Source organism: Mustela nigripes, chromosome 3 (genome assembly GCF_022355385.1).
Source record: "Mustela nigripes isolate SB6536 chromosome 3, MUSNIG.SB6536, whole genome shotgun sequence".
Taxonomy (NCBI): domain Eukaryota; kingdom Metazoa; phylum Chordata; class Mammalia; order Carnivora; family Mustelidae; genus Mustela; species Mustela nigripes.
In genome coordinates this window covers 43,998,029-44,022,528 of record NC_081559.1, presented here as the reverse complement: position 1 = coordinate 44,022,528, position 24,500 = coordinate 43,998,029, and the positions used below count along the sequence as shown (strand labels likewise).

At 49.0% G+C, this 24,500-nt stretch overlaps 1 protein-coding gene across 2 annotated transcripts; it reads left to right on the top strand.

Annotated features, from left to right (window-relative positions):
• Window positions 1–618: 618 nt before the first annotated feature.
• On the top strand, window positions 619–24,453 carry ILKAP (ILK associated serine/threonine phosphatase). Of its 2 annotated transcripts, XM_059393824.1 has the most exons (12): window positions 619–739; window positions 9,697–9,762; window positions 10,235–10,291; window positions 13,223–13,342; window positions 14,636–14,762; window positions 16,896–17,002; window positions 17,360–17,453; window positions 17,735–17,822; window positions 19,104–19,225; window positions 22,053–22,172; window positions 23,886–23,967; window positions 24,183–24,453. In XM_059393824.1, the coding sequence occupies exons 1-12, from the start codon at window positions 685–687 to the stop codon at window positions 24,324–24,326; spliced, it is 1,182 nt and encodes a 393-aa protein (XP_059249807.1). In that variant the 5' UTR covers window positions 619–684; the 3' UTR covers window positions 24,327–24,453. The 2 variants fall into 2 exon arrangements, with proteins under 2 accessions (XP_059249807.1, XP_059249808.1); XM_059393825.1 differs by lacking the exon at window positions 9,697–9,762.
• The last annotated feature ends 47 nt before the right edge of the window (window positions 24,454–24,500 follow it).

Here is a 24,500-nt window from a genome sequence, read left to right as displayed (position 1 = left end):
ATAAGCACGGCCTCCTTTAAATCGTCTGTCGAAGGCAGATGTCCACGTTCCCTCGAACTGCGTCCATTCAGCAGGAGGACGCCAAGGCCTTGCTGTGTGCCCAGCCGGCAGGCTCACCCGCTGTTCCTCGGGGCACCTCGTGGAAGCGCCCTCTTTCCCGCCCGCCACCAGCCGGCACGGTTGGGAAGCGCCCTGCACCCTGTGTTTTCCGGGGCCGCCTCGGCTTCTCTGTGTCCACAGCGGGCCAAGACGCGGGCCTGCCGAACCCGTGTGAGGACGAAGGGACCGAAAGCCTTCCGGGACATCAGGGCCCGCTACGCTGCCACTGAGCTCCGACAGTTTCTTTCCCACCCGCCTTCTAGAAACAGGACGCGCGGCCAAGCGAGGGCAATAAGGGCCGGCCCCTCCGCCTGCAGGGAACGTGGCGGCCGCGGCATCGCCTCCGCCCACCCAGGCGAAGACACCCTGCGCGCACGCGCGCCGCCCTACCCGCTAGCGCGCAGGACTCTGGGGCAGCCGGGCCACGCCGCGCGCCGATTGGTGGGGTGTCGGGCCCGCCTTCGGGTGATTGACGGCGCCCGGCTGCCACCGCCCCGCTGCCGCCGCCGCCGTCGCCGCAGCCGTGCCGCCGCCCGCGGGCTGCGCGACTGCCACCGCCGCCGCTGCCGCCGCCCAGCCTTGGCCATGGACCTGTTCGGGGACCTGCCGGAGCCCGAGCGCTCGCCGCGCCCGGCTGTCGGTAAGCGGGTGGCCGCCCCGGCCGGGAGGGGAGGACAGGCGGCGGCGGCCTGGAGGCCCGCGGCGCCTGAGGCGGGCGGCGGGGCGGAGCGGGGGCGAGCGCGGCCTGCCCGGGGCCCGGCCGGCGGGCCTCCGTCCTGTCTGCCGCGCACGGGGGAGGCCGGGCTTGGGAGCGGGCCGCGGGCCCTAGGCGGCCGCGTCCTTTTGTGTGCGGCCCGCACGTGCGGCGGCGGAGGACGGCCGGCTCGGCCCAGTCCCGCTCCCGAGCCCCGGCGCCCTCGCGCGCGGTCCGGCTCCGCGCCCCGCGGCCTTCCGGTCGCCCCCCGCCGCAGTCCCCGCGGGCGGGACGGCCGCGGGGCTGCAGGCGGCTTTGTGCTTACCCCGGCGTCGCGGCCCCCGCCGGCGTCATCCTTCGTGTCTGAGGCCCGAGGGGAGGGCTTGTCCTCTGCGGTTTTAGCATTTTAACTTTTCGCAGTAGTTCTCTCTCGCGTCCGCGGCCCCCTGAGGGGGAGCTCTAGCGCAGGTGCGCGGGTCCGCTGGGCGCCGGGCCTGGGCGGGTGCGTGGAGCCCACGCGCGAGCAGCCTGGGACCAGGCCTTTGTTAGCCGGTGTGCCCAGTGCGCTGCGCTCGCTGCGGGTTTCACTGTGCGGGACTTCCTGGCACTTGCCCACGCTCGACTTCCAGCGGACGCTGCCCAGCAGGCCCGCAGTTCTGAGCCCATCTCGGCGGCAGACGACCTGGAAAAGTTTAAAAGCAAGTTCAGGTTTCCAGGCTCCCGTCCGCCCACGAGATCGGAAAGCCTCAAAGGTAGGGCCCTGGATGTGTGTTATTCAGTCCCGGGGGGATCTCGACTGGCCCGCTCCGCAGGAGCCTGGAGATCGTGGGTTTGGAAGCCAGTGTTGGACGGAACCAGAAGGGGAACAAGATCCGGCCTTTGCTTTCAAAGAGCTGACGTCTAAATGCAAGTGGTTATAATTAAAACTGGCAAAAGTTAAGGACTGTGGGAAACACGGAGCGCCTGGAGGAGTGTTTGCAGTCTGTCCAGGAAGAGTGGGGAAGGAGGCGGTGCTGGAATTGGGCCTCCGACGATGGGTAGACTTGTGCTGTGCAGAGATTCTAGGCCCGGTGTGCTGTGCAGAGATTCTAGGCCCGGAAACCGTGTGGTGGGGTTGTTAAGCCCTCTGGATTGCAGGAGCGTTGCACGGGGCCTGGATTCTGCTTGTCAGGTGTGAACAGCCTCGCCAGGCTTTTGGGGCCATTATTCCCAGTAATGGTAGTTACTCTATCCCCGCTCACCACTCTGATGGTACAGAAACATCTGAATAATTGTCTGTGAGCCATTCACTTTCTAAATTGTTCTAGTTGTGGCTAAAATTGTTTTGCCTGTAGGTGGAAACTCTGGCTTTGTGAACACCGTCTTTTTTTTTAACCGTGTTGATGGAGTATACTTTCTTTCTCTGAGTATGTTTGGGGCAGAGTTTGGATTTGCAGATGTGCATGTAAGCCTATCATTTAAAGAAGTAAGATCTCCATAACTTTTTATCAGAAATTAATTTGTCTGCTTAGGAGAAGCCACCCTTTATATGATGCAAAATCTGACAGCTCCTAACTCTTACAAGTTGGTACTTGGCAGCCTATCACTGAAAACAGTGAGTGGGGAGGGCATCTCCAGCCCTGCGTGAGATGCCAGGGCAGCAGAGGGACTGCACAATGTTTAAAACCCTATTCCCTGGAAAGTGGATTAGTGAACTGCTCCTGGGATGGGCACTGAGGCCATCACAGGCCCTGCTTGACTGAGCGTTTGTTTGTTTGTTTGTTTTTAAATAGCTTTAAAAACAAAGAAGGCGTGCTTTCTGAATTAGTAGATGATGGGAAGCTGAGCGGGATAAGTACTAAAGTGAGTGACAGAGCTGGGATCCCAGGTTATTTTGACGCGCAGTTAGTTAATACCGACAAGATGATATTTAACAGGTTAAAAAAATCGTTTGAACAAAAACAGAATGATTTCACAATCTTGTGAAAAAAACCCTGATTTTTGAAAAACTAGGTTAAGCCATACTTTGTTTCAGAAAGTTGATGATACTGGTTGATAAAATTAAAAATGGAACAAATGAAAGGAAAATAAGGTTTTCCTTATTTTTTGGTTTCATAAAGTGGTTGGAAAGATGAGCAAAACTGCACCATTATGACCCTCACACATGATGTACAGGTGCTCATGTTGTGAGTACTAAAGTCCTAGTCATTTTCACAGTCTCAGAGAGGAGTGGTTTTGGACATGTAATCAAACTGCCTTGAGATCCACTAACTGCCTTCTGTGACTCTTCCCGCATCTGTAAAGTAGGACTGCTGCCTCCTACTGTTAGTACATGTGTTATAGAGTACTGCATGCTTGGTGCTACGGAGTACTGCGTGCTTGTTGCTGCACAGTACTATATGCTCGGTGCTACAGAGTACTACATGCTTGTTGCTACAGAGTACTGCATGCTCAGTGCCACAGAGTACTCCATGCTCGGTGCTACAGAATATTACATGTTCAGTGCTACGGAGTTCTACAAGCTCAGTGCCACACAGTACTGCATGCTTGGCGCTACACAATACTACTACATGCTCGGTGCTTAGCGTACGTGCTGCACATGGTCAATGCTTAGTAGATGCTAGTGCTTAGATGTTAGTATATGAGCTGTTAACTTTAACAGCTATTTAAAAGGAAAAAATGGGGACACCTGGGTGGCTCAGTTGGTTAAGCGGCTGCCTTCGGCTCAGGTCATGATTCCAGCATCTTGGGATCGAGTCCCACATCGGCTCCTTGCTTGGCGGGGAAGCCTGCTTCTCCCTCTGCCTCTGCCTGCCATTACGCCTTCCTGTGCTCACTCTTTAGCTCTCTCTCACAAATAAATAAATAAAATCTTTAAAAAATAAATTAAAAAAAATAAAAGGAAAAAATGCACTCTGAACTGGATTTTGTGAGTGTCTAAAGGGAGGAACTTTCATACTGCTCAGATTACATCAAGTATATTTTGTTCTTTGGTTTTTGTTTTAAACATTCCATCTAGGGGCACCTGGGTGGCTCAGTGGGTTAAGCCTCTGCCTTCGGCTCAGGTCATGATCTCAGGGTCCTGGGATGGAGCCCCGCATCAGGCTCTCTGGTCAGCAGGGAGCCTGCTTCCCCCCTCTCTCTCTGCCTGCCTCTCTACCTACTTGTGATCTCTCTCTCTCTGTCAAATAAATAAATAAAATATTAAAAAAAAATAAACATTCCATCTAATGTTCTTGCCTCCAAGCCTCTGGATTTTTATGGTCTGAACAGAAATGTAAAAGGAATGCATTAAATGTTTTCAGATTTTGTGCTAAATGAGTAGCTTTCACGCCAGCATTTATAGATTTGATTGCTGAGGGAATCAAGTTTTTGTATGTTGAGAGTTGACTTAAACGAGGAAGTATGCCCATTTCAGACAGGAATGAAAACTCTCTGCTCTGTCACACTCCCTAAAAGTGCTACCTTGATGTCTTTAAGATCAACAGCTTATGCTTGATAAGTTAAAGGTGTCCTTTAAGGTTACTTTGATAGTAAGTTGGTTTCAGTTTTATAGGGTGGTTCTTTCACTTACTTGGTTGCTACACCACCGTACTTTAAAACTGCTTTTCAGCTCTCAGAACTAAGCAACTACTGCAGGGTAGGCCATCTTCAAAATACCTCTTTCCAAAAAAACCCTGGAGATCTAAATAGAAAATAAAGTTTAAGATACTAGAAAAAAACACTAATTGTAAAATTTCAGGAGTAAGCAAGAAAAAACTCATAAGAAATTAAAATGGATTTTAACTATGTAAAAATTAAAGTTTCTGCAGGACAAAATACCATAAAGCAAAAGACAAACAAAATAATTTCATAGGGGCATCTGAGTGGCTCAGTAGGTTAGGTATCTGCCTTCAGCTCAGGTCGAGATCCCAGGGTCCAGGGATAGAGCCCCACATTGGGCTCCCTGCTCAGCAGGAGTCTGTTTATCCTTCTTTTTCTCTCAAATAAGTAAATAATTTTTTAAATTATCTGTAATTTTTTAGTAGCTCTGAGGGATGTGAACCTTCTTCTTCTTTTTTGAGAAAGAATGAGCAGGGGGGAGAAGCTGAGGGAGAAGCAGACACCCTGCTGAGCAGGAATCCCCAACGGGCTCAATCCCAGGATCCTGAGATCATGACCTGAGACCAATGCAGCTGCTTAGCTGACTGAGCCGCCCAGGTACCCCTAAGTAGGTAAAGTCTTTAAAAAAAATGATTTCGTACACATACAAATGATCCCTAATAAATGAAAGGCTCAAACACATCAGTAAGAAAAAGACAGGTAGCCCATTTGAAATTGTCAAAAGCTATATGTATACTGGAAGTTTATGGAAGAAGAAATGCAAATGACCAGTCAGTTAAAACCAGTGCTTAGCTTCCTAAGTCACTGAGGAAAGGAGTAGCAAATCAGTGATGCACCATGTTTTTACCCAGCAGATTAAAAATGGGCATCATTGTGGTGAGGATGGAGAGAAGTAGACATTCTCATAAAGTGTGTTGGGGGTAGACATTCCCACCACTTTTTGGAAATAGTTTTGGACATCTATTAGATTTAAACCATTTATATGCTTTGACCTAGCAGTCTAGCAGATTAAGTAGGGATATATACGTAAAGTTGTTTACCGTGGCATTATTGTCATGTGAGAAACTGGAATCAGCCTGCGTGCTCATCAGTAAGGGGACTGGACTAGTGTCTGGTGGTGCCTCCCACGCAGATCAGAACATAGCTGTTGGGAGGAGTAATTAGACCCAGACGTGCTGGCCTGGAATGTTCCCGGAGGGCTCACATGAATAAGGGTATAAGGAGAGTGTTATGTATAGTGTGCTTCTGCGTCTTAAAGAGTAAAATGCATGTACACAAGTGCATCAGTTTAGGAGAAGGTAGAACATACCCACTCAACTATGGTGGGGAAGGGGAGCTTTTTCTAAAGCCTCTGTGGTATTTGGAGGCGGTACATTGCTTTTGTAGTTGGAAAATTCAGGTATAAAGAACATTTTGGCAAAATATGTGATTTGTACATAGCAGCCTTTAGCCAAAGTGAATATAATCAACCCAAGAGTATTTTTCTCAGCACAGTATATAACTTTCAGTAGACTTAGCTTCAGAATATGGAGAACTCCGAACAGAACAAAACAAACCGAGATGACCTTAACTGTAATGAAAAATGGTCTTCAGTCTTGTTTTATTCTTTATTCGGGTCTTATATTTAGAATTCAGGGGACCTTCCTCCAAAGTTTTGGGTCCTAGTTACACTTCGTCTAATTATTGCTGACCCAAATACTTTGGATTACTGTTTATCCAAAATAGAATGTTAGGTTCTGGCCATTCAGACATTTCCATTATAGGGTCTATCACCTACAGATACATATTTTTAAGATTTTATTTTTAGGGGCGCCTGAGTGGCTCAGTGGGTTATAGTCTCTGTTTTTGGCTCAGGTCATCATATCAGGGTTCTGGGATTGAGCCCGCATTGGGCTCTCTGCTCAGCAGGGAGCCTGCTTCCCCCCCCCACCCCACCTGCCTCTCTGCCTACTTTAGATCTCTGTCAAATAAATAAAATCTTAAAAAAAAAAAAAAAAGATTTTTAAGTAATCTGTACACACAATGTGGGGCTAGAACTCAAAATCCCGAGATCAAGAGTTGCATCCTGTACTGACCGAACCAGCCAGGTGCCAGATTTTTATTTATTTATTTATTTTTTAAGAATCCAAATACAGGCTATTCTAAGAGATCCTTTCAGTGATGCAAAAAGTATTCCAGAGATCAAGAACCTTGGGATTATCGACGTATGGTTGTCAGGGTTCAATGAATGGTATGTGGAGGCTGTCTGGCACCTTGTAGGGGCATGGATGGAAACCAGGAAGCCTGGATTTGACTGTCCATTCCTCACTGGCTGTCCCTCAGTTTCACCGGATTGCCTCAGTCTCCTTATCAGTACGGAACTACAGTAACAGTACTCACCTCATCAAACCGTTGGAAGGAATGAGTGCTTTGGAAACAGGTAGAGATGACCGGAATCATGCCCGGCAGGCTGTAAATGTTCATTATTCCTAAGAGCCGTTCTCAGTTGTGACCAACGAAAATGAGACGATCCCGTTGTGTTTAATTGAAATAGCACTTACAGTATTCCAGAGTGTGAAAGAAGGAATGGGGAGGTTCATTCATTTGGCATGAAGAGGTGGGCCCCTATCTGGGGACAGTGCTCAGATCGGGGCACTATTCTGAGTGTAGCCAAAGGACAGAGGCCAGGCTGGAAGCCCTATGATGACGAATGCGTGCAGCAACTGAAAATGTCTTCCCTGGGAAGGACGACTTCCTCACTGGACACTGGCAGTGGAGAGACTTGATTGAGGTGGGTGGTTTAATTTGGAAATTAAATCTGACCTGACCCAAGGGTTGGTGGCTGTTCAGGTTGGCCTCCTCCCTGTAATGTTCTCTCTCCCCAAGATGCCTGACTCTCGGGCCCCACTGAAATAGTGTCCTTGCTCTTCATCATCCCATACGGTTCTGAGAATGGGCATTTGATGGTTAGACCCAGCTTGGCTTGGATTCCTCTTGGAAGTGCCCTGCTAGAATATTAGGGCTTCTCGTAGGAGGATAACAGAGTGAGTGAATGGTTGTTCTAAATGCCATTTAAGGGGCGCCTGGGTGGCTCAGTGGGTTAAGCCGCTGCCTTCGGCTCGGGTCATGATCTCAGGGTCCTGGGATCGAGCCCCGCATAGGGCTCTCTGCTCAGCAGGGAGCCTGCTTCCTCCTCTCTCTCTGCCTGCTTGTGATCTCTGTCTGTCAAATAAATAAATAAAATCTTTAAAAAAAAAATGCCATTTAATGTCCTTGTGATGCTCCTGTTTGAATACCTCCTGTAGAGTGTTTATGTCACTTGTGAGAAAAACGAAAGTATTGGCAGTTACTTAGTCTATTTGGAATCCTGAGTGATAACAGTGTAAGTTAATGGAGTAGACATTTCCCATTTGATTAGGGTATAAAGCAGAAGAGTTGCTTTTTGTTAAATCAGGAATTTGTAAGGTATTTAAGATACATTTGACCCAATAACTCCTGAAGAAATTTCTTTCCTTGGAGTTTCTAAATTCTAAATTAAATTTTTGCTTTTACTTTGTTTTTATTATTTATTTTCTTAAGTAGGCTGCCCGCCCAGTGTGAAGCCCAGTGTAGGGCTTGAACTCAGGACCCTGAGATCAAAACCTAAACTAAGATCAGGGTTCAAATCCTTAACTGACTGAGCTTCACAGGTGCCCCTAAATTTTTTTTTTTTTAAAGGTTTATCAGTTTTTTTTTTTTTAAGGTTTTATTTATTTATTTGACAGAGAGAAATCACAAGTAGGCAGAGAGGCAGGCAGAGAGAGAGAGAGGAGGAAGCAGGCTCCCCGCCGAGCAGAGAGCCCGATGCGGGACTCGATCCCAGGACCCTGAGATCATGACCTGAGCCGAAGGCAGCGGCTTAACCACTGAGCCACCCAGGCGCCCTAAATTTTTGTTTTTAAAAGAGCAGACTTGGGGGCACCTGGGTGGCTCAGTCGGTTAAATGTCTGACTCTTGATTTCGCCTCTCAGGTCATGGTCTCAGGGTCGTGAGATTGGCCTGTGTGGGGCTCCACGCTCAGCACTGTCTGCTTGTCCTTCTCCCTCTGTTCCTCCCACTGCTCTGTGCTTGTGCGCTTTCTCTTGCTCTCACATGAGTAAGTAAACAAATAAAATCTGTTTTTAAAAAAGTAGAATTGCTATCCAGCTCATTTCTACTTAGAGGCAGAGGGTTGATGTAGCCGGGGCTTTTGGAGCATACAGTTGAGCTGGTTTTTAAATGAGGATGTTTCTGTACTTGAACTCAGAGGAAGGTGAGGTGGGACAAACTTCATAGGATCGGAGTGTGCATGCCTAAATCTTCAGCCCTTTGTTTCTCCCATTTTCTATGTATCAGTTCCTGTATTTAATAGCTTAAACAGAAATTTTTGGGAAAGCTGGAGAATAAGGAGTGGTTAAATTTTATGTGGAAAGGGATAATTGAGTAAAAAACATTTAAGACCAGTCCTCTTGGTGTATAAATCTTCAGGTTTTTAGATTTAAATAATTTCCCTGGCTTTCTTCTGAGTTTAGGTTGGAGTGTCTGAAATTCCTCATTTTCTCTATACGTAGTAATTAAGTGGGCACTGTGTGGGGATGCCAAGTCCACACAGATTTGCTTCCATCAGCCTTTTACCTCTGAGCGTTGTTTAAGATTCTAGTGGGTGGGTGCTTCAGAATGCTGTTGAAATCGGACTTTCTAAGACCACAGATCTTTGGTCAGATAGCAATCCCTCTGTCTTTGACCTTTTTCTTTTTTTTTTTTTTTTAAACATTTTATTTATTTATTTGACAGGCAGAGATCACAAGTAGGCAGAGAGGCAGGCGGGGGTGGGGGGAAGCAGGCGCCCTGCTGAGCAGAGACCTGACGTGGGGCTCAATCCCAGGACCCGAAGATAGAGGCTTTAACCCACTGAGCCCTCCAGGCATGCCTGTCTTGACCTTTTATCTGGAAGGACCATGTAATTGTTTTCTTGTTCTAGAACCAGTGTTTTTCTTCCCAGGATTCATTTTCTTAAAAAGGTTTTTCAATGTTTGGTGCTTACGGGAATGAAATTATTGAGAAAAATACTTGTTTTCCTCAGGATACCCAGTGGCCCTTCAGATGCCCGTTGGGTCATCTTTCATTGCCTTTATGTTGACTGTAACTGTTGGAAGCAAATGTCTTTGTTAAGTAGCTGCTGAGAAAATACTCTGTAGAATTTGGTCCAGTGAGGAGGAGAAGGTTTGAGTTTTAATAGCAGACCTCTCAGAAGGCCTCCCCCTCTGAACCCACCGTCCTGGCCGATGACTGGATGCTGTCTAAGCAGGCGCTCTGTGTTGTAGGCAAAGAAGCTCAGAGGGGACCTCTGCTTTTTGATGACCTCCCTCCGGCCAGCAGTACTGACTCAGGTACAGTCTTCAGGCTCTCCCAGGTGTGTGTCAACGTGTCATCCTGGGGTTGTAGTTGTCTGAATCTTTGTCCCTTTCCCCCATTTTCAACACACAGATGTTTTAGGTGTTGGACTGTCTTAAGTTTTGAATCCATGGCATCAGGTAAGGCAGAAAAATCCGCTAGTTGCTGGCCCTGAGGAACTGCGTAAAAATGTTGAGCAGTTTTCTCTGGTTCATTTGAGTGTTTATTTTACTAGCTGAAATAAGGTTTAACTCTTTCCGGCAGATATTTGTTTCCTTTGAATTGAGAGGACCTTAAAATAAAATAGGTTCGAGACATTACTTACCGAAGTATGAGTTGCCACTGGATTGACACGAGAGGTTTTGAGTTTATTTCAATGACCTGCATAGGTGTCCTGGTGGGATGGGTTCTGAAACTTGAGCCTCACCCGGGTTCTGTGGGCTCACTGAGTGTTCTGCTGTGTTTCAGGGTCTGGGGGACCTTTGCTTTTTGATGATCTTCCACCAGCCAGCAGTGGCGATTCAGGTAAGTGGTTGGGAAGAAGTTTGATGTGTCAGTGGGAGTAATACACAAAAAAATTATTCTTATGTAAGATGTACTTATTAATAGATTTTAACAGGGTTTAGGATTATATTAAGTATGGCATAAGATTTATTAAAATAAAAAATACATAGGCAGCATCAGGTGGAAGCGAGAAGATTATATACTACATCACTTTTTGGTGATTATTTTTTACTTGGGGTTCAACCTGTTGCAAATAACTTTAAGAATTAAGAATTTAGTCATTTACTTTGAACTTTGTTATTAACAAAAAACAATTATCTCAAGAGTTTGCCTCTGCCTCTGTCTGTTCCTGACAGACTCAGATATATTCAGCAGAAGTATCTGACATATGAAAGAGTTAAAAAACTTACAATATCCCTGAACCTGTAAATACAGACGGTCTTCTCTTTTATGGTACTTGTATTAAAAAGACTTTGATCTTAAGAAAATGAAATCTGAATGACACTGGTTTAGTGACTGGTACAGACCACATGCAGGAATTTCTTGAAATTCAAGACTTTAGTTGATTATTTTCAGTCCGTCCTTACAGTTCTCAAGAATCTCTTTATTGAGCTGAGTTCATTTTTGTCAAGCCTGTTAACACTGGTTGCACGCACTCCTATAAATATGTTTTCCTCTTTACGTCCCAGTTAGGGAGAGGGAAGAACAGAGCAGATTCCTGTTGCTTGTCACCACGACGAACCTGTTATTCCATGTACTCACTGAGCGCTTCTCACAGGGAATTCCCCCAGGTCGGGGCAGGGCCGGGGGCACAGGCCCTGCAGTTGGGGATGCAGGCTGTCTGGTTTCCTATGCAGTTATCTTCTGGTGTAAGAACCTTCCTTACGTCATCAAGTGGAACACTTGCTGCTTTTTAAGTAGACCTTTTTGTGTTACTAATTCATTACATAAAAATCAGGATTAATTCTAGAATGTATGGATTAAATTAGTATAGTTCCTATATTTAGAAAAAGTTATTATAACAATCATACACAAGAATTCTCAGGTCTTCAGGCCTGTGGGCCCATGCTAAAATTGTACAACAGTCTCACACAATTAAGCCCAAAACCTTCCCAATAAAGACAGTATTCTTTCTTTCTTTTTAAGATTTTTATTTATTTATTTGACAGACAGAGATCACAAGCAGGCAGAGAGGCAGGCAGAGGCGGGGGGGAAGCAGGCTCCCTGCTGAGCAGAGATCCCAATTTGGGGCTCTATTCCAGGACCCTGAGACCATGACCTGAACTGAAGGCAGAGGCCTTAACCCACTGGGCCACCCAGGCGCCCCAGTATTTTTTTTTTTTAAGATTCTGTTTATTTGGGAGACAGCATGCGGGAGCAGAGGGAGGAGCAGAGGGGGGAAGCAGGCAGGGCTCAATGCCAGGATGCTGAGATCAAGACCTGAGCCAAAGGCAGGCACTTAAATGACTGAGCCACCCAGGTGTCCTAAATAGTATTCTTATAATGAAAGTTAATATGTGCCAGCAGGGTTCTTAACAGATTTAATAAAAGAAAGAAATTTACTATAGCTATGTCTTAGTTCTTCATAGGGCAAAAGACAGTCAACTAGGAACAATTTAGAAGATTTTAGCACCATTAGTAACAGGCTTGATTTTTTCGGATACAGAATCTAACCTTGCATCCAATGTATTGGGTTTTTTGAGAAGACATAGTCACATTTACAAAAATCAGCTACATTTTGGCCATAAAGTAAGCCCCAGTAAAGAAACTGATTTCATACACAGACCATATTCTCTGACTTCACTGTGATTCAGTCAGGAGTCAACAGCAAAACTGTAAAAATGTCTCTGTTTTGCAAGTTAGAAGAGAGGAAGATTGTTGTCCGTCCACACTGGGAAGGCTGGAGCAAGCAGTACGTGACAGCAGGCTACCAGACAGACCTCTGGGGCAAGCGTGTTGGAAACATTCGTGAAATCTTCTCCATTAGTATGCCCCATTATGTGGGAAAGGACACACGTGTTAGGTTGTTGCAGACATCCGTCCTTTTGCAAGTAATTGACTCTTCTTGAGGGCAGGGACATTTTCTTCCCTTTTTCTTCAGAGCCCAAAAATGTCTAGCACATGGTAGTTGAGTAACGGTTGCCTGCTTTCATACTGAGATGCGGAGAATATAGAGAGCCCCTTATTAGGACCATGGCTGCCGTTCATGGGATACGTGGTGAACCAGGCACCATGATAAATGCTTTACATGCCTCGTCCCCATCGGTTTTAAAGCCACCTTCCAAGATGACAGTATTCTCCCTGGGTCACAGATGAAGAAACTGAGGCCGGAAGGTGAAGTATCTTGCCCGGAGGCACACCTCCGTGAGTGGCAGGACTGGGACTTGAAATGAGACTTTTCTCCTCCCAAAGCGCTCTTAGCATTGGCTTTGAGCACGGTTCATCCCTCCATACCCATGAACGGCCTCTGCAATCCTATTTTGCCTCTCATGATACTAGCAATTCCTGAAGCCGGATGTTTGCCTCCTGTTAACCCTCTTCTGGCACTTACTACTCTTTTGACTTCCTGAAGGTGTGTCACTTGGCAGATTTTGGGAACTTCCTTCTTGATAAGTAAGAGCCTGAGGTCTGAGACGTGTGGGTGCCATAGCCCCAGGCCATGGGCTCTGGGTTTACCACTGAGAATCCTCCATGACCAGTCCGCTTACAGTGGGTCTGAGCAAGACCTTGGTCGTGACCTGTGCTTCCCCCATTGGTGCCCCAGGCACACTGCCCCACCCCTCAAGGTAGCAGCCTAGAGCCCTGCGCCTGCCTCTCTGCCCAGGCTCCTACACTGTGTCACTGTGTCATGTTGTCTCTCAGGGGGTAGGGAAGGGGGGCTTGTGGCTGGCTGCTGGGGACTTTCCTGCCCACCTACAGCTGTGTCTCTCTCTGGCTTTTCCTTGTGTCCAGGTCCTCTCGACACTGCAATGTCCCAGATGGTAAAGAGCGAAGAGAAAGGAGCAAAGAGAAAAGCCTCCGAAGGAGAGAGGAATGGCAGTGAAGAGCTTGTGGAAAAGAAAGTTTGTAAAGGTTTTCACACAGCTTGAAAACAAATGTATTAGCCTTCCTATTTTAAAACAACCCAGAGCAAACCCGAGTTCCGCTTTCCCATTTATGCTGCTTCCTTTTTGTGTCTATACTTAAGAAGCCAGTAGGGTTCCCTCTTTGCAGATGGACCTCCCAAGTTTACTTTTGCCTCTGCTGCTTTCCCCATTTGTGTGTGACCCTCCCTTTGGTCAGACATGAAACCCACATTTGTTCAAGGGTGGAAACACCAGGTGGACTTGACTTTACCTTCTCTAGTGAACAGTTGGCTTACTGACCACCACCTTCTCCCTGACCCTGTCTTTGCTCCCAGCCTGCTGATGAGTGCCCCGAGGTCGGTGATGAGTTTAGTAGGCAGCATACCAGGAGAGAGCCTGAGGCTGGAAAAAGCAGTTGGAATTCATCCTCAGCTTTGTGACTTGTCAGAGTAGAGAAGTGAGAGGTTCCATCAGAGAGAGGTAGCTGTGGGTGCTCAGTTACCAGCACAATTCATCCCCTGCCCCAGAGATGCCGGGTGAAAGCCACAGGCACGCAGGCCTGGCAGCTGTGCGAGAGACTGTCTAGTGTGCATAAGGACAAGGCCTTGAGCGAGCTTGTGGCTGCCTTAGCCGCAAAGGCACAGTGCCTGCCAGCAACGGCTCTGCAAAAAGTGTTCACTTTAATATTTACGGGGCCCTGCAGTGTCCGCAAACGGCTTCTTCCAGGCTCGCCATCAAATATAGATAGGCTGCTGTGCCTCTGCTGGGCTCTTTCTTCCTCCTCGTCCTCAGGTAGAGGAGAAGCAGCCGTCTTAGCATTTGGGCAAGTTCTTTACCAGTCTCAGGCATGGAAATCGGTATTTTCAGATATCCCACAGGGCATTTGGGATAAACTCTGCTTACTGGCATTTCCCTAAAATTGGAATTTTCTGCCCTCATTAATTCCTGACACGACTAGATTTCTGCGTAATTCCTTGCCACAGTTCAGGATGACCACACCTTCCTTGCTCTGATACTAAGGTCTGATGGCCTTAGCTGGAACCGTTGATACTAATGTGCCATCGTCTGCCTGCTATTCACAGCAGAGCCCTTGCAAGACTGTCCTCATCCTGCATTGGTCTGGTTGCAGTTACAGGCGTGCAGCTGGGGACACAGATGGCTTGAGAATATAGCTGCTCTGTGTGCACAGCTAGGATGTCACTGAGTAAAACAGCCAGAGTTCCCTCTCACTTGCTCTGGGACTAGGGCTTCTGGTGGGAAGAGCACAGTTTTGTATTGGCTTTTTGTTCTCCCTTCTCAGCCTCCTCAGTGATCTTCGGTTTGAAAGGCTATGTGGCTGAGCGGAAGGGCGAGCGGGAGGAGATGCAGGACGCCCATGTCATCCTGAACGACATCACAGAGGAGTGTAGGCCCCCGTCGTCCCTCATGTGAGTGTCCGTGCTCCAACAGGCCTGGGGGACACAGAGGTCCCTGTCTGATGGGGGTTTGGACTGTGTTCAATTTCTGTTTACTGGAAAGAATGGCTTGTCGCCGGGACTACTTGGTTTGGGGTCAGTGGCTCTCAGCTGGGGTTGGTTTCGCACAGTACTGCCCCTCCCTGACATTTTTGGGTGTCACACGGAGGGCTGTGTGACTGGTATCTGGTGGCAGGGGGGCAGTGGGATGCGGCCGAACAGCCCACAGTGCACAGGACAGCCCTGCAGCAGAGAACTGTACAGCCCCAAGTATGACTCCTGCTGAAGTGAAAGGGAAAGGAGCCTCCATGTTGTGGGTCATTGGGGTGTGGCCTCTTCCTCAGTATCTAAGGAGCTTCCAGCAGAGAGACTCTGACTCTCTGAGCCAGGAGGCAGAGTGGGAAGCTGCTAATCACAGCACACACGGGAACCAAGGAGAGCTAACGTAATGGGGCCCAAAAAGAGAACAAAAAACAGAAATGGCATCAGGGAGAAGAAAAGCAGGGAGAATTTTCCTGCCCCTTTGGATAAGTTCTTAGGCATGGAGGAAAGCCATCAGAAGGTGGGACATCAAGGTGTGTCCTATCGATTTAAATGAACATGCATGATACTGACATGTACAGTTGGTTACATAGTCTGTGCCCCATCAGGTTTCCGTCATCATATCATCTGTGTGTTATATTTACTGACACCAGTTGGTCCTTAACGGGCAGTGTGCTAGAGCCATGGCTGCTGGTGGCTTTTGTCTGGGCAAGGAAGTGAGGTCCCTGCAAAGCATCCGCTCATGGGCCAAGGTGACTGTATACGTACGTCCGCTCACAGTTGTCCAGCCGCCCTTGCTCACCTGGAGTGTGCTTGGAGTTAACTTCTGCAGCCAGGAAAGGGACTTGGAGAGCCCCAGGGGAGTGGACCTCATTGGGATCACCAAACATTACTGAGCAAGTACCATGCCTAAGAGAAGGGTTCAGGGTTAAGAACCCGATGAAGTTGTGTTTTCATGGCCCAGGATGCCTCCGTTCAAAAGGAACTCGGAACATGTTTAAAAAGCAGTTTTGCACGGTAAATGCCGTTTCTCATAGGTGTTTTCATTTTTCCTTCTCAAAACAGTTCAAGTCACTAATGGCATTTGTTCGATATATGCATGTTTTCTGGCAAAATTTGGAAGAGGAATAGGGATAGGATAAAAGCAGTAAGATGGGCCTCAAGAATTAGATGTTGGGTCAGTCTGAGCAGTAATTCTGGAATTACCCTCTGTTCTCTTAGTTGTTTCTCATTGTCTTGGATTAGTAACTGTTTTATCAAGTATGTTAGCATTTCAAACTAAATCTGATTTAAATAGAAAAAAGTTTATTCTTCAGTGAAAGATCGGTTAAGAGAGCCTGATATTTAAAAAACATTTATTTTTTGTTAAAAAATTTTTTAACAAATGTTTAAAAAAAAAATGTGAGTCTTCCAACTCCTTTTTTATTATTTTTAAGTAATTTCTGTCCCCAATGTCAGGTTCAAGCCCACAACTGTGAGACCAGAGTCATACACTCTTTGGACTGAGCCAGCTAGGCACCCTAATTTTCATGGTGTTTTAAATTAAAAGTTGAAAACTTGGGGCTCCTGGCTGGCTCATTCGGTGGAGTGTGAGACTCTGGGTCTCAGGGTCGTGAGTTTGAGCCCCATTAAATCAATAAACTAAAAAAAAAAAAAAAAAAAAAAAAACCCATCAAAATTATTTCAACATTTGTTCCCATTAGTGCTGTGTCCTTTTTAGTCACTTGGGACAGTGTGGTGTCTTACCAGGGGACATCCTCTGTCTTGTGAATGCTGACTGTTTGAGAAAGATTTAGAGGCCTTGGGGCACTTGGGTGGCTCAGTCATTAAACATCTGCCTTCGGCTCAGGTTGTGATCTCAGGGTCCTGGGATCGAGCCCCATGTCGGGCTTCCTGCTCAGCGGGGAGCCTGCTTTTCCCTCTGCCTCTGCCCCTTCCCCTGCACACATGCACTCTTCTCTTGTAAATAAATAAAATGTTAAAAACAAATAAAAACATTTAGTGCCTTAGTGGTGAGGAGCAGTCTTTGTGAAAATCTCGGTAACCATCAGTTCATTCTTCCAGTACCCGGGTTTCATATTTTGCTGTTTTTGATGGACACGGAGGAATTCGAGCCTCAAAATTTGCTGCACAGAATTTGCATCAGAACTTAATCCGGAAGTTTCCTAAAGGTGGGACTGAAAAGTGGATCGGTTTGGGTCCCTCTTGGTGTGTGTTTGTGTAAATGAGGAAGATGGGCGGCATTGGACAGTTCTTAGTGGCTCTATGAAGGTGGGGCCAGAGGCGTGTGGGCTCTGAGGTGAGCAGGTGGTGGTCGCAGAGAGTGTCTGATGGCACCTTGCATGGAGAGTTTGCGTGTGGGTATATATCTTGCCTTCACGCTCAGGAGATGGTAGACCAAACTCAAATGACCCTGTCTCAGAGGTGGGGAAGCAGAGATGTTCTTGGTCACAGTACAAAAACAAAACGACAGCAGGGGGAGAATTTCTTCTTCCTGAGAGTTTGTCATCTTGTTCGTTCTGTAATAGGAGATGTAATCAGTGTAGAGAAAACCGTGAAGAGATGCCTTTTGGACACTTTTAAGCATACTGATGAAGAGTTCCTTAAACAAGCTTCAAGCCAGTAAGTGTGACCACGTAAAGATGTGTGAGTGGGGTGTGCTTGTGTGTGGTTTTCCTTAAACACAGTTTAGGTCTTCTGAAGTATTGGTGCTTGCTGTCTGAAAAATTCCTCGCACTGAGTAAGCTCTTGTACTGCTGACTGACCCTGAAACAGTAAAAAAGAAAGTTATCCAGCAGCTTCCATGTTGAAGTGTAAATGACACTGACCATTCAGCTCTGAAGTGCATCTCCAAGCTGCCAGCCTGTTGGAGGTGGCCATACTTGTGACGTGTGTCCCTACAGGAAGCCTGCCTGGAAGGATGGCTCCACTGCCACGTGCGTTCTGGCCGTAGACAACATTCTGTACATCGCCAACCTTGGAGATAGCCGGGTACGTGGCTAGCCGGGTGTCCTGTGCCAGCGCCCCTCGGCCAGTGCGTGTGTGGTGGGACGGATGTGCTGACTGGGGAGAAGTCTGTCATGCTGTGGGCCTGCTGTGGGGCTGCTGCTGGGGCCTTTGCAGACTCCACAGCAGCCACGCTCTAGGCACACGCCCGCACAGCGTGCATACACTCTGTCTCTGTGGTGCTGTGGGCCAGCGGCGTGCCAGTCGCTTAAATATTTCCCAGCTGTGTTTCTCTGACCTCAGACAGGAGCCCTTGCCTCCCCAAATCATTGTGATTTCAGGAAAAGTAAAAACTAGTTAGATAAGTGCTAGGTGATATTCCATTTGTCCAGAGCCTTGGCCACTTGGAAGAAAAGAAAACTCCGTTGTTTCCCACTGTGACACCCGTGTGTCAGCCCCAGTTGTGGAGAGTGACTTCAGGGTGGAGGGCAACACCCTGCAGCCAGGCTCCCACTGCCTGGCCCCCCTTCAGAACCTGACAGTCATTTCCTTGGCCCTTTGTGGCAAGCCTGGTACTCCATCAGTAGCCACAGGGACGGAGTGACCCCTCCCACTCTAGCGGCATCTGCTGACCTGACCCACCCCATCCCCTAGAGTGACTGGTACATAAATGCTAGGCACCGGGGGTGCAGCAGCAAACCTCACAGGCAGTCCCTGTGCGAGTTGGGTTTATATTCTGGTGATTTTCTAGTAAACGGTCCCAGTGCGTATGTTGTATTTAGGCTAAACAACAAGTAACATGTAAAATCAGCCAAAAAAAAAAAAAGACTTTAGAGTCAGATCCACATTGCTGTGCTGGCTGTGTTCCTGGCTCTGCTCTGTGACTATAGGCATGATACCTATTCTCTTGGCCTCATTGTCCTCCTCTGTAGGACTGGGGTTTTCCCAGAAGTCACCAAGTGAGGCAGACGTGGCCGTGGGGCACACGGAGGCACATGTGGTCACCCCCTCCCCATCTCTGCCTCCCGTGGATTGATGGACCAATTCCACCTGGAGGGCCTTTGATCCTCGGCAGGTGCCTCCCTTCTGTGTCACAGGCGAGAAGACAGCCCATGGAGGGGGCATGGTGCTTGGCCGGCTGGGCTGGGACCGGACTTGAGATGCCAGGCAGGGCTTCTCTCCCTGGCTGCTGGGACGCTCCTTTGCTGCTTGAGCTTCTAAAGTCCTGTTTTTCAGCAGGAAGTGGACTCTGAAACTCGGCTGTTAAGCTTTGTCTTCCCCTGGTAACTTTAAGTTTCCTGACTGTCATAATCTCTACGTTCCCAGGCAATCCTGTGTCGTTTTAATGAGGAGAGTCAAAAGCATGCAGCCTTAAGCCTCAGCAAGGAGCATAATCCCACACAGTACGAAGAACGAATGAGAATACAGAAGGCTGGAGGAAATGTCAGGTGACAGGCACTGGCGGGTGCTCCCAGGGGGAGGGCTGTACCCTGTGGAAATGGCCAGGGACTTCCAAGGGTAGAACCTTCCATGTAACATTAACTATAGGGAGATGAGGCTGTCCGAGGTCTAACTTGGGGAAGCAGAGGAATGGATATTTCATGATTTCACATTCTGTTCAACTGGGAGCAAAAGAGGGTACCGGAAACATGGCTCCCTGTGTTCACAGAAGAAGAGGCCTGCCTCAGATTCAAATTCTCCATCTGTAGTGTTTTCTCTGTGCCTAGGGACTTTCATAAATGCTATCATTTGTCACACCTGAATAAGCTACAGTTTTAGGGGAATTCTCCAGAGAGGCAGTCTGAAGGGGTGAGGACAGTGGGTGTTTGTAGCACATGCTGAGCATCTCCGGCTGGACGGCCCCGACTGGCCAGCTCTGTCCACAGCTCCATTTCACCTCTACCCATCTCTGACCACCGCATGCTTGTCCTGGCCTAGATCTGCTGTGTCTCCGAGGTAGCTGGTAGAGGTTGGTGTCTTCCCTGAACTGCGGGAAAATTCCACTTCAAGGACACTGTGCTAGGAGTCTGGTCAGAGCGTCCCTTGGTTCATTTTACAGTTTGACCATGAGGATGTTCTGTTCTGTTGGGACAAGAGACCAGTAAGGCACCTGCGTAAGACAGTAGTTGCTTGTCTTTGGAAGGGCAATTCTTCCCTGTCGTCAGTTGTGACTGCCTGAGCTGGGTGCTGGCTGGTTCAGGCCTCTCTGGGGGCCAGTCAGAGCTCTTAGACTTTGTCCAGAAGTTTCTTAGAACCTTAAAATTCTGCTTTTGCCTGACCTCCATGGAGAGATTTTGACATTGACAGTCCTATGGCTGGCAGTTATTTTGTCTCCTGGTCTGTACAGAATCAAGAGCAGGTTTGCGTGCCTTAAAGATGTGCTTAGACAGCATGGCTTCATGTGGGCCCCTCATGGCCAGGAGGGGAGGGAGGCTCCGAGCAGCAGTGTTGGGCTCTGGTTCATCCCTCCCCAGAGGTCAGGACTGGCCGGCTGGGTCTTTTCCACCACACCCTCCCACTTATATTTTTAAAACATTCGTTTGAAAGATTTTGGAAAAAATTTTAAAATAATAGAACAGTTCATTATCAACTGCCTAGAATCAGTAACATTTTGCCCTGCATGCTTTGTGTGCATATGTGAGGCCAGCCCATGTGAAGGTTAGACACCACATCGCAGGAAAGAGGGACTGTGGTGGCTGGCTTCTCTCCTGCCTTGTCTAGATCCCTGTTCCCTAGTTTGAACCCAGCATCATCTGGTCTGTGCTCAGCTTACCTCAGCCTCCCACTTCCTTGAGGCATGGTGGGCCTTGTGGCATGGGTGTGGCATGTCCCATTTGCCTGCATTCTTTCATGGGTCATTGAAGTGACTTGCGTTGCATTTCCCTTCTGCTGGGAGCCAGGCCTGAAGGACTCAGCGCGGTCAGCTCGTGCCGTCGTGTTCTGAAGTACAGACGGCTGGTTTCTGGGTCCACAATTCCCTGGGCTCCTGCTCTCCCCTGTCCCTCCAGCAGGGTGGGGAGCATGAGGCCCGCTCGGATGGGACTCTGCCTGGGAAGCAGGAAGGCAAGCAGCAGCTTCTGTAGTGTGGCTCAGGGTTGCTTCTGTTCTCTCTCTGGGCTTGGCGGCATGAACAGGTCTTTGGGACCTGCCACTCAATCTAGGTAAAACAAGCCAGCTTGGTGACTTGCGTGGGGGGTCCACACCTGGTGCCTTATCACTTGGTCACTGAAGAAACCCTCCATTGGATTCTCACGGTGCTTGTGCCCAGTGCTGCTTCTGCCCTGCTGCTGTACCTTTGGCCACTTTCACTGTTCAGTTCAGGGATCGTGCTCGAGAAGAGTGCTCGGCTGCCCATAGGTGCCAGCAGGTCTGTGGTGACAGCTGTGCCCACAGGGAAGGTGACTTTGTAGCTGCAGTGATGTGCTGGCAGCTACACGGCAGCCCAGGCCAGTGGGGGGTTTCTGGCCGTGCGCACTCATCCGCCTCGCCTTCCAGAGTTCTCGTCCGTGGGAGAACCCCCACAGACCTCTGCCTACAGCACTGGGGTTTACTGGGCGCTCCCGTGCCTCATTGTTTGCCTTCTCCTCTGGGAGCACACGATGGTCTGGGGGCTTGTGAGCTTGCTGCTGCCGGAGGCCCCACCAGAATGGTTCCCAGGGCCCCTGAGCCGGGCTGTTTGCCCCGCTCCTAGAACTCTGATGACAGGCACCCCATTTAGAGGGCGCCCTCCAATCTCCGGATGCCTCATTTAGAAATAGAATGGGTGAAAGTGGAACACTGTGCAGAATGCTACAGTTAATCCGGTTTAAATCCTGTCCGTAGCTCATGTGAAGAAAAGCTGCGTCAGAACCTGGAACTCATCACTTTCAGGTGTTTTCCAAGTCTGATTAGGTATAAATGAACAATAATCTTCCTATTCCAGCTGCTCTTAGTTTTGGTTGCGTGCTCAAATTACCTGAAGGAGCTTTGGGATAAAAACACAACAGGAAAATAAAGCCAGGTCCCAACTCAGTACCATCAAGTCCAGCTGGGCTGTCGGCAGGTCAGGTTGGGCTGTGGGCTGTTCCGTCAGGGTGCCGCCAGGCTGAGGCGCCAGACCAGCGAAGATTGGGCACGGACCGTGTAGATACATCTGTGTGGAGGCTGAGAGACGCAGTGCTGGTTAATAATGCGGACCCCGCAGGCTCCATCTTTCCTTCTGCTTAGACGATGCGCTGGAAAGTTCCATGTACCCGTGATCTGTCAGATGGAGTCTTTGTGTTTCCCTCCTCTCAGGGACGGTCGTGTCCTGGGTGTGCTGGAGGTGTCCCGCTCCATCGGGGATGGACAGTACAAGCGCTGCGGGGTCACTTCTGTGCCGGACATCAGACGCTGCCAGCTGACCCCCAATGACAGGTAACAGTAGCACAGCAAAGGCACAGGGCCTGGGCACGGGCTCTTGGGTCTCTTCTTGAACCTGGAGCAGGTGGGGATGGGCCTGGCAGGTGAGGGTGGACAGACTGTCATTTCTGCTCTCATGGGCCCCCCAGTCTGGTCCACGAGAGTACATACGAGTGAGTGATTCCGGCACCGCATGTCTGGGGTGCTCTGGGAGACGTGGGGCACATTCTGGTTGGAGGAAGAAGGGCTCTCCAGCAGAGGGAAGACCCGCAGAGCCCTTACAGGAGGATGGTGGGACACACGGCCGGGCAGATGCCAGTCATGGAGAGTGATGGAGGAACCATAGCAAGGTGCTCTGGGAAAGGGTTGGGAAGGGTCCTGAGTCTGGTGTGTGCTTGCTGGAGAATCAGGGGTGGTACTGAAGTAGAGCTGGGCTAGGTGGAGAATGAGGGGGCCGTGCCCAGCTGCCTGCTGAGATGGTATCCTGCCCATCCACAGCCTGGGGAAGCCCTCGGCGAGGAGGCCTACTGGCCCTGCTCCCTATGCCATGTGAGGGGGCCTCCCCATGGCCCTGCCTACTGGGCCTCTCCTGGTCTCTACTCCTGTCTCTGCCTGTGTGGTGGCTGCTGTGCTCTTATCAACCTTAGGGCCTTGGGACACTTCCACCAGCCCCTCTGATTGTCTGAACTGTGCCCCAGGCCCCCTGTTGTATGCACTGTGCTAGCACCCCTGCTCTGGGTTATAGTCCTGGGTTTGTGGGACAGGTCGCTCAGCGTCTGTCAGCCAACTGGAGGGGGCGGGAGCGTGCCTGCTGGGCTCCCATCAGAGGAGGAAGACCAGGACCTTGGGTTAGATGAGCAAAGAATGAGGATTCTGCTTCTGCGCTGTGGGGAAGCTCACATCATTCCTCCGTTGTTCAAGGAGCTCCCATGGGAGTCCCAGGGAGGGGCTCTGAAGAGAGCTCATCCTGGTTCAGACAGTGGAGATAGCTGAGTGTTCTCTCTGTGGTCTTGGACTCTCACAGAGCATTCACGACGCCCTTCTGTGTAGGTCTGCACTGTCGTGTGGTGATAGGAAGTGTGTGTATTTGCCATAACACATATTTTACTCCACGATTTTCCTTAAATTCATTTAAGAAAGTGCAACACCTGGTGTTTGGGTTAAACCGTAATCATATTATTGGTGATCAGGAGGGTAGTCTCAATTCTGATGGATAATACCCCAGTTGTATTTTTTTTTTTTTTTAAGTAGGTTCCTCTCCCAACATGGAGCCCAATATGGGACTTGAACTCACAACCCTGAGATCAAAACCTGAGCTGAAATCAAGAGTCAGACGCTCAACTGACTGAGCCACTCAGGCACCTGTTTTATGGTTTTTTTGTTTTTGTTTTTTCCCTAGCTATAAATATTTTTAAGTGGTTTCAACTTCCGTGTCATAAAAGTTAAATTGTTTTTTTAAAAAATTCCTGGCTGGGTCACTGGCTTGATTACAGCTCAGGTCATGATCTCAGGGTCATGGGATTGAGCCCTACATGGGGCTCTGCTCAGCATGGAGTCTGGTGAGAGTCTCCCCCTCTCCTACTCTTGCTCCCACTCACGTCACTCTCGTTCGCTCACTCAAAAAAGCAAATGCCCTAGCCTTTGAGTGCTGGACACGTATTTACCTCCACTGTCAGGCTATTTTGTAGTTTGCTGCCACAGCCCATTTCTGCTTCCTCCATGTTTTAGGTTCATTCTGTTGGCCTGTGATGGCCTCTTCAAGGTCTTCACGCCAGAAGAAGCGGTGAACTTCATCCTGTCCTGCCTGGAGGTGAGAGAGCTCCCCAGCGACTGGGAGCTGTGGGAGCTGCACTGGGGGTGTGGAGACGAAGTTGTCCCCTGGGGCACTGGGTCACCCAGAGCTCCCCACCGCAGGGACCCAGTGCCTGCCCTGATGGCAGCTGGGGAGCAGCAACTCCTCGTGGAGAGGCCCTGAGGGTGTGACAGGGATATCCGCTCAGTGGTGCCCCCTCTCCTGCCCACTAGGATGAGAAGATCCAGAGCCGGGAAGGGAAACCCACCATGGACGCCCGCTATGAAGCCGCCTGCAACCGGCTGGCCAGCAAAGCGGTGCAGCGGGGCTCGGCGGACAACGTCACCGTGATGGTGGTGCGGATAGGGTCCCCGTGAGGGCCGGCGGGGCTGGGCGGCATGGCGGTGACCTTGCAGGTTCATCGTGTGTGTGTGCACATTCCGTGTGTCTCGTGTACTCCTGTGGGACTCCCGTGGTTGTAAATAAAGGTTTCTTTTTTTTTTTCTAAGTGTTTTATTTTATTACATTTTGAGCAATTCTTGACCCTTCAA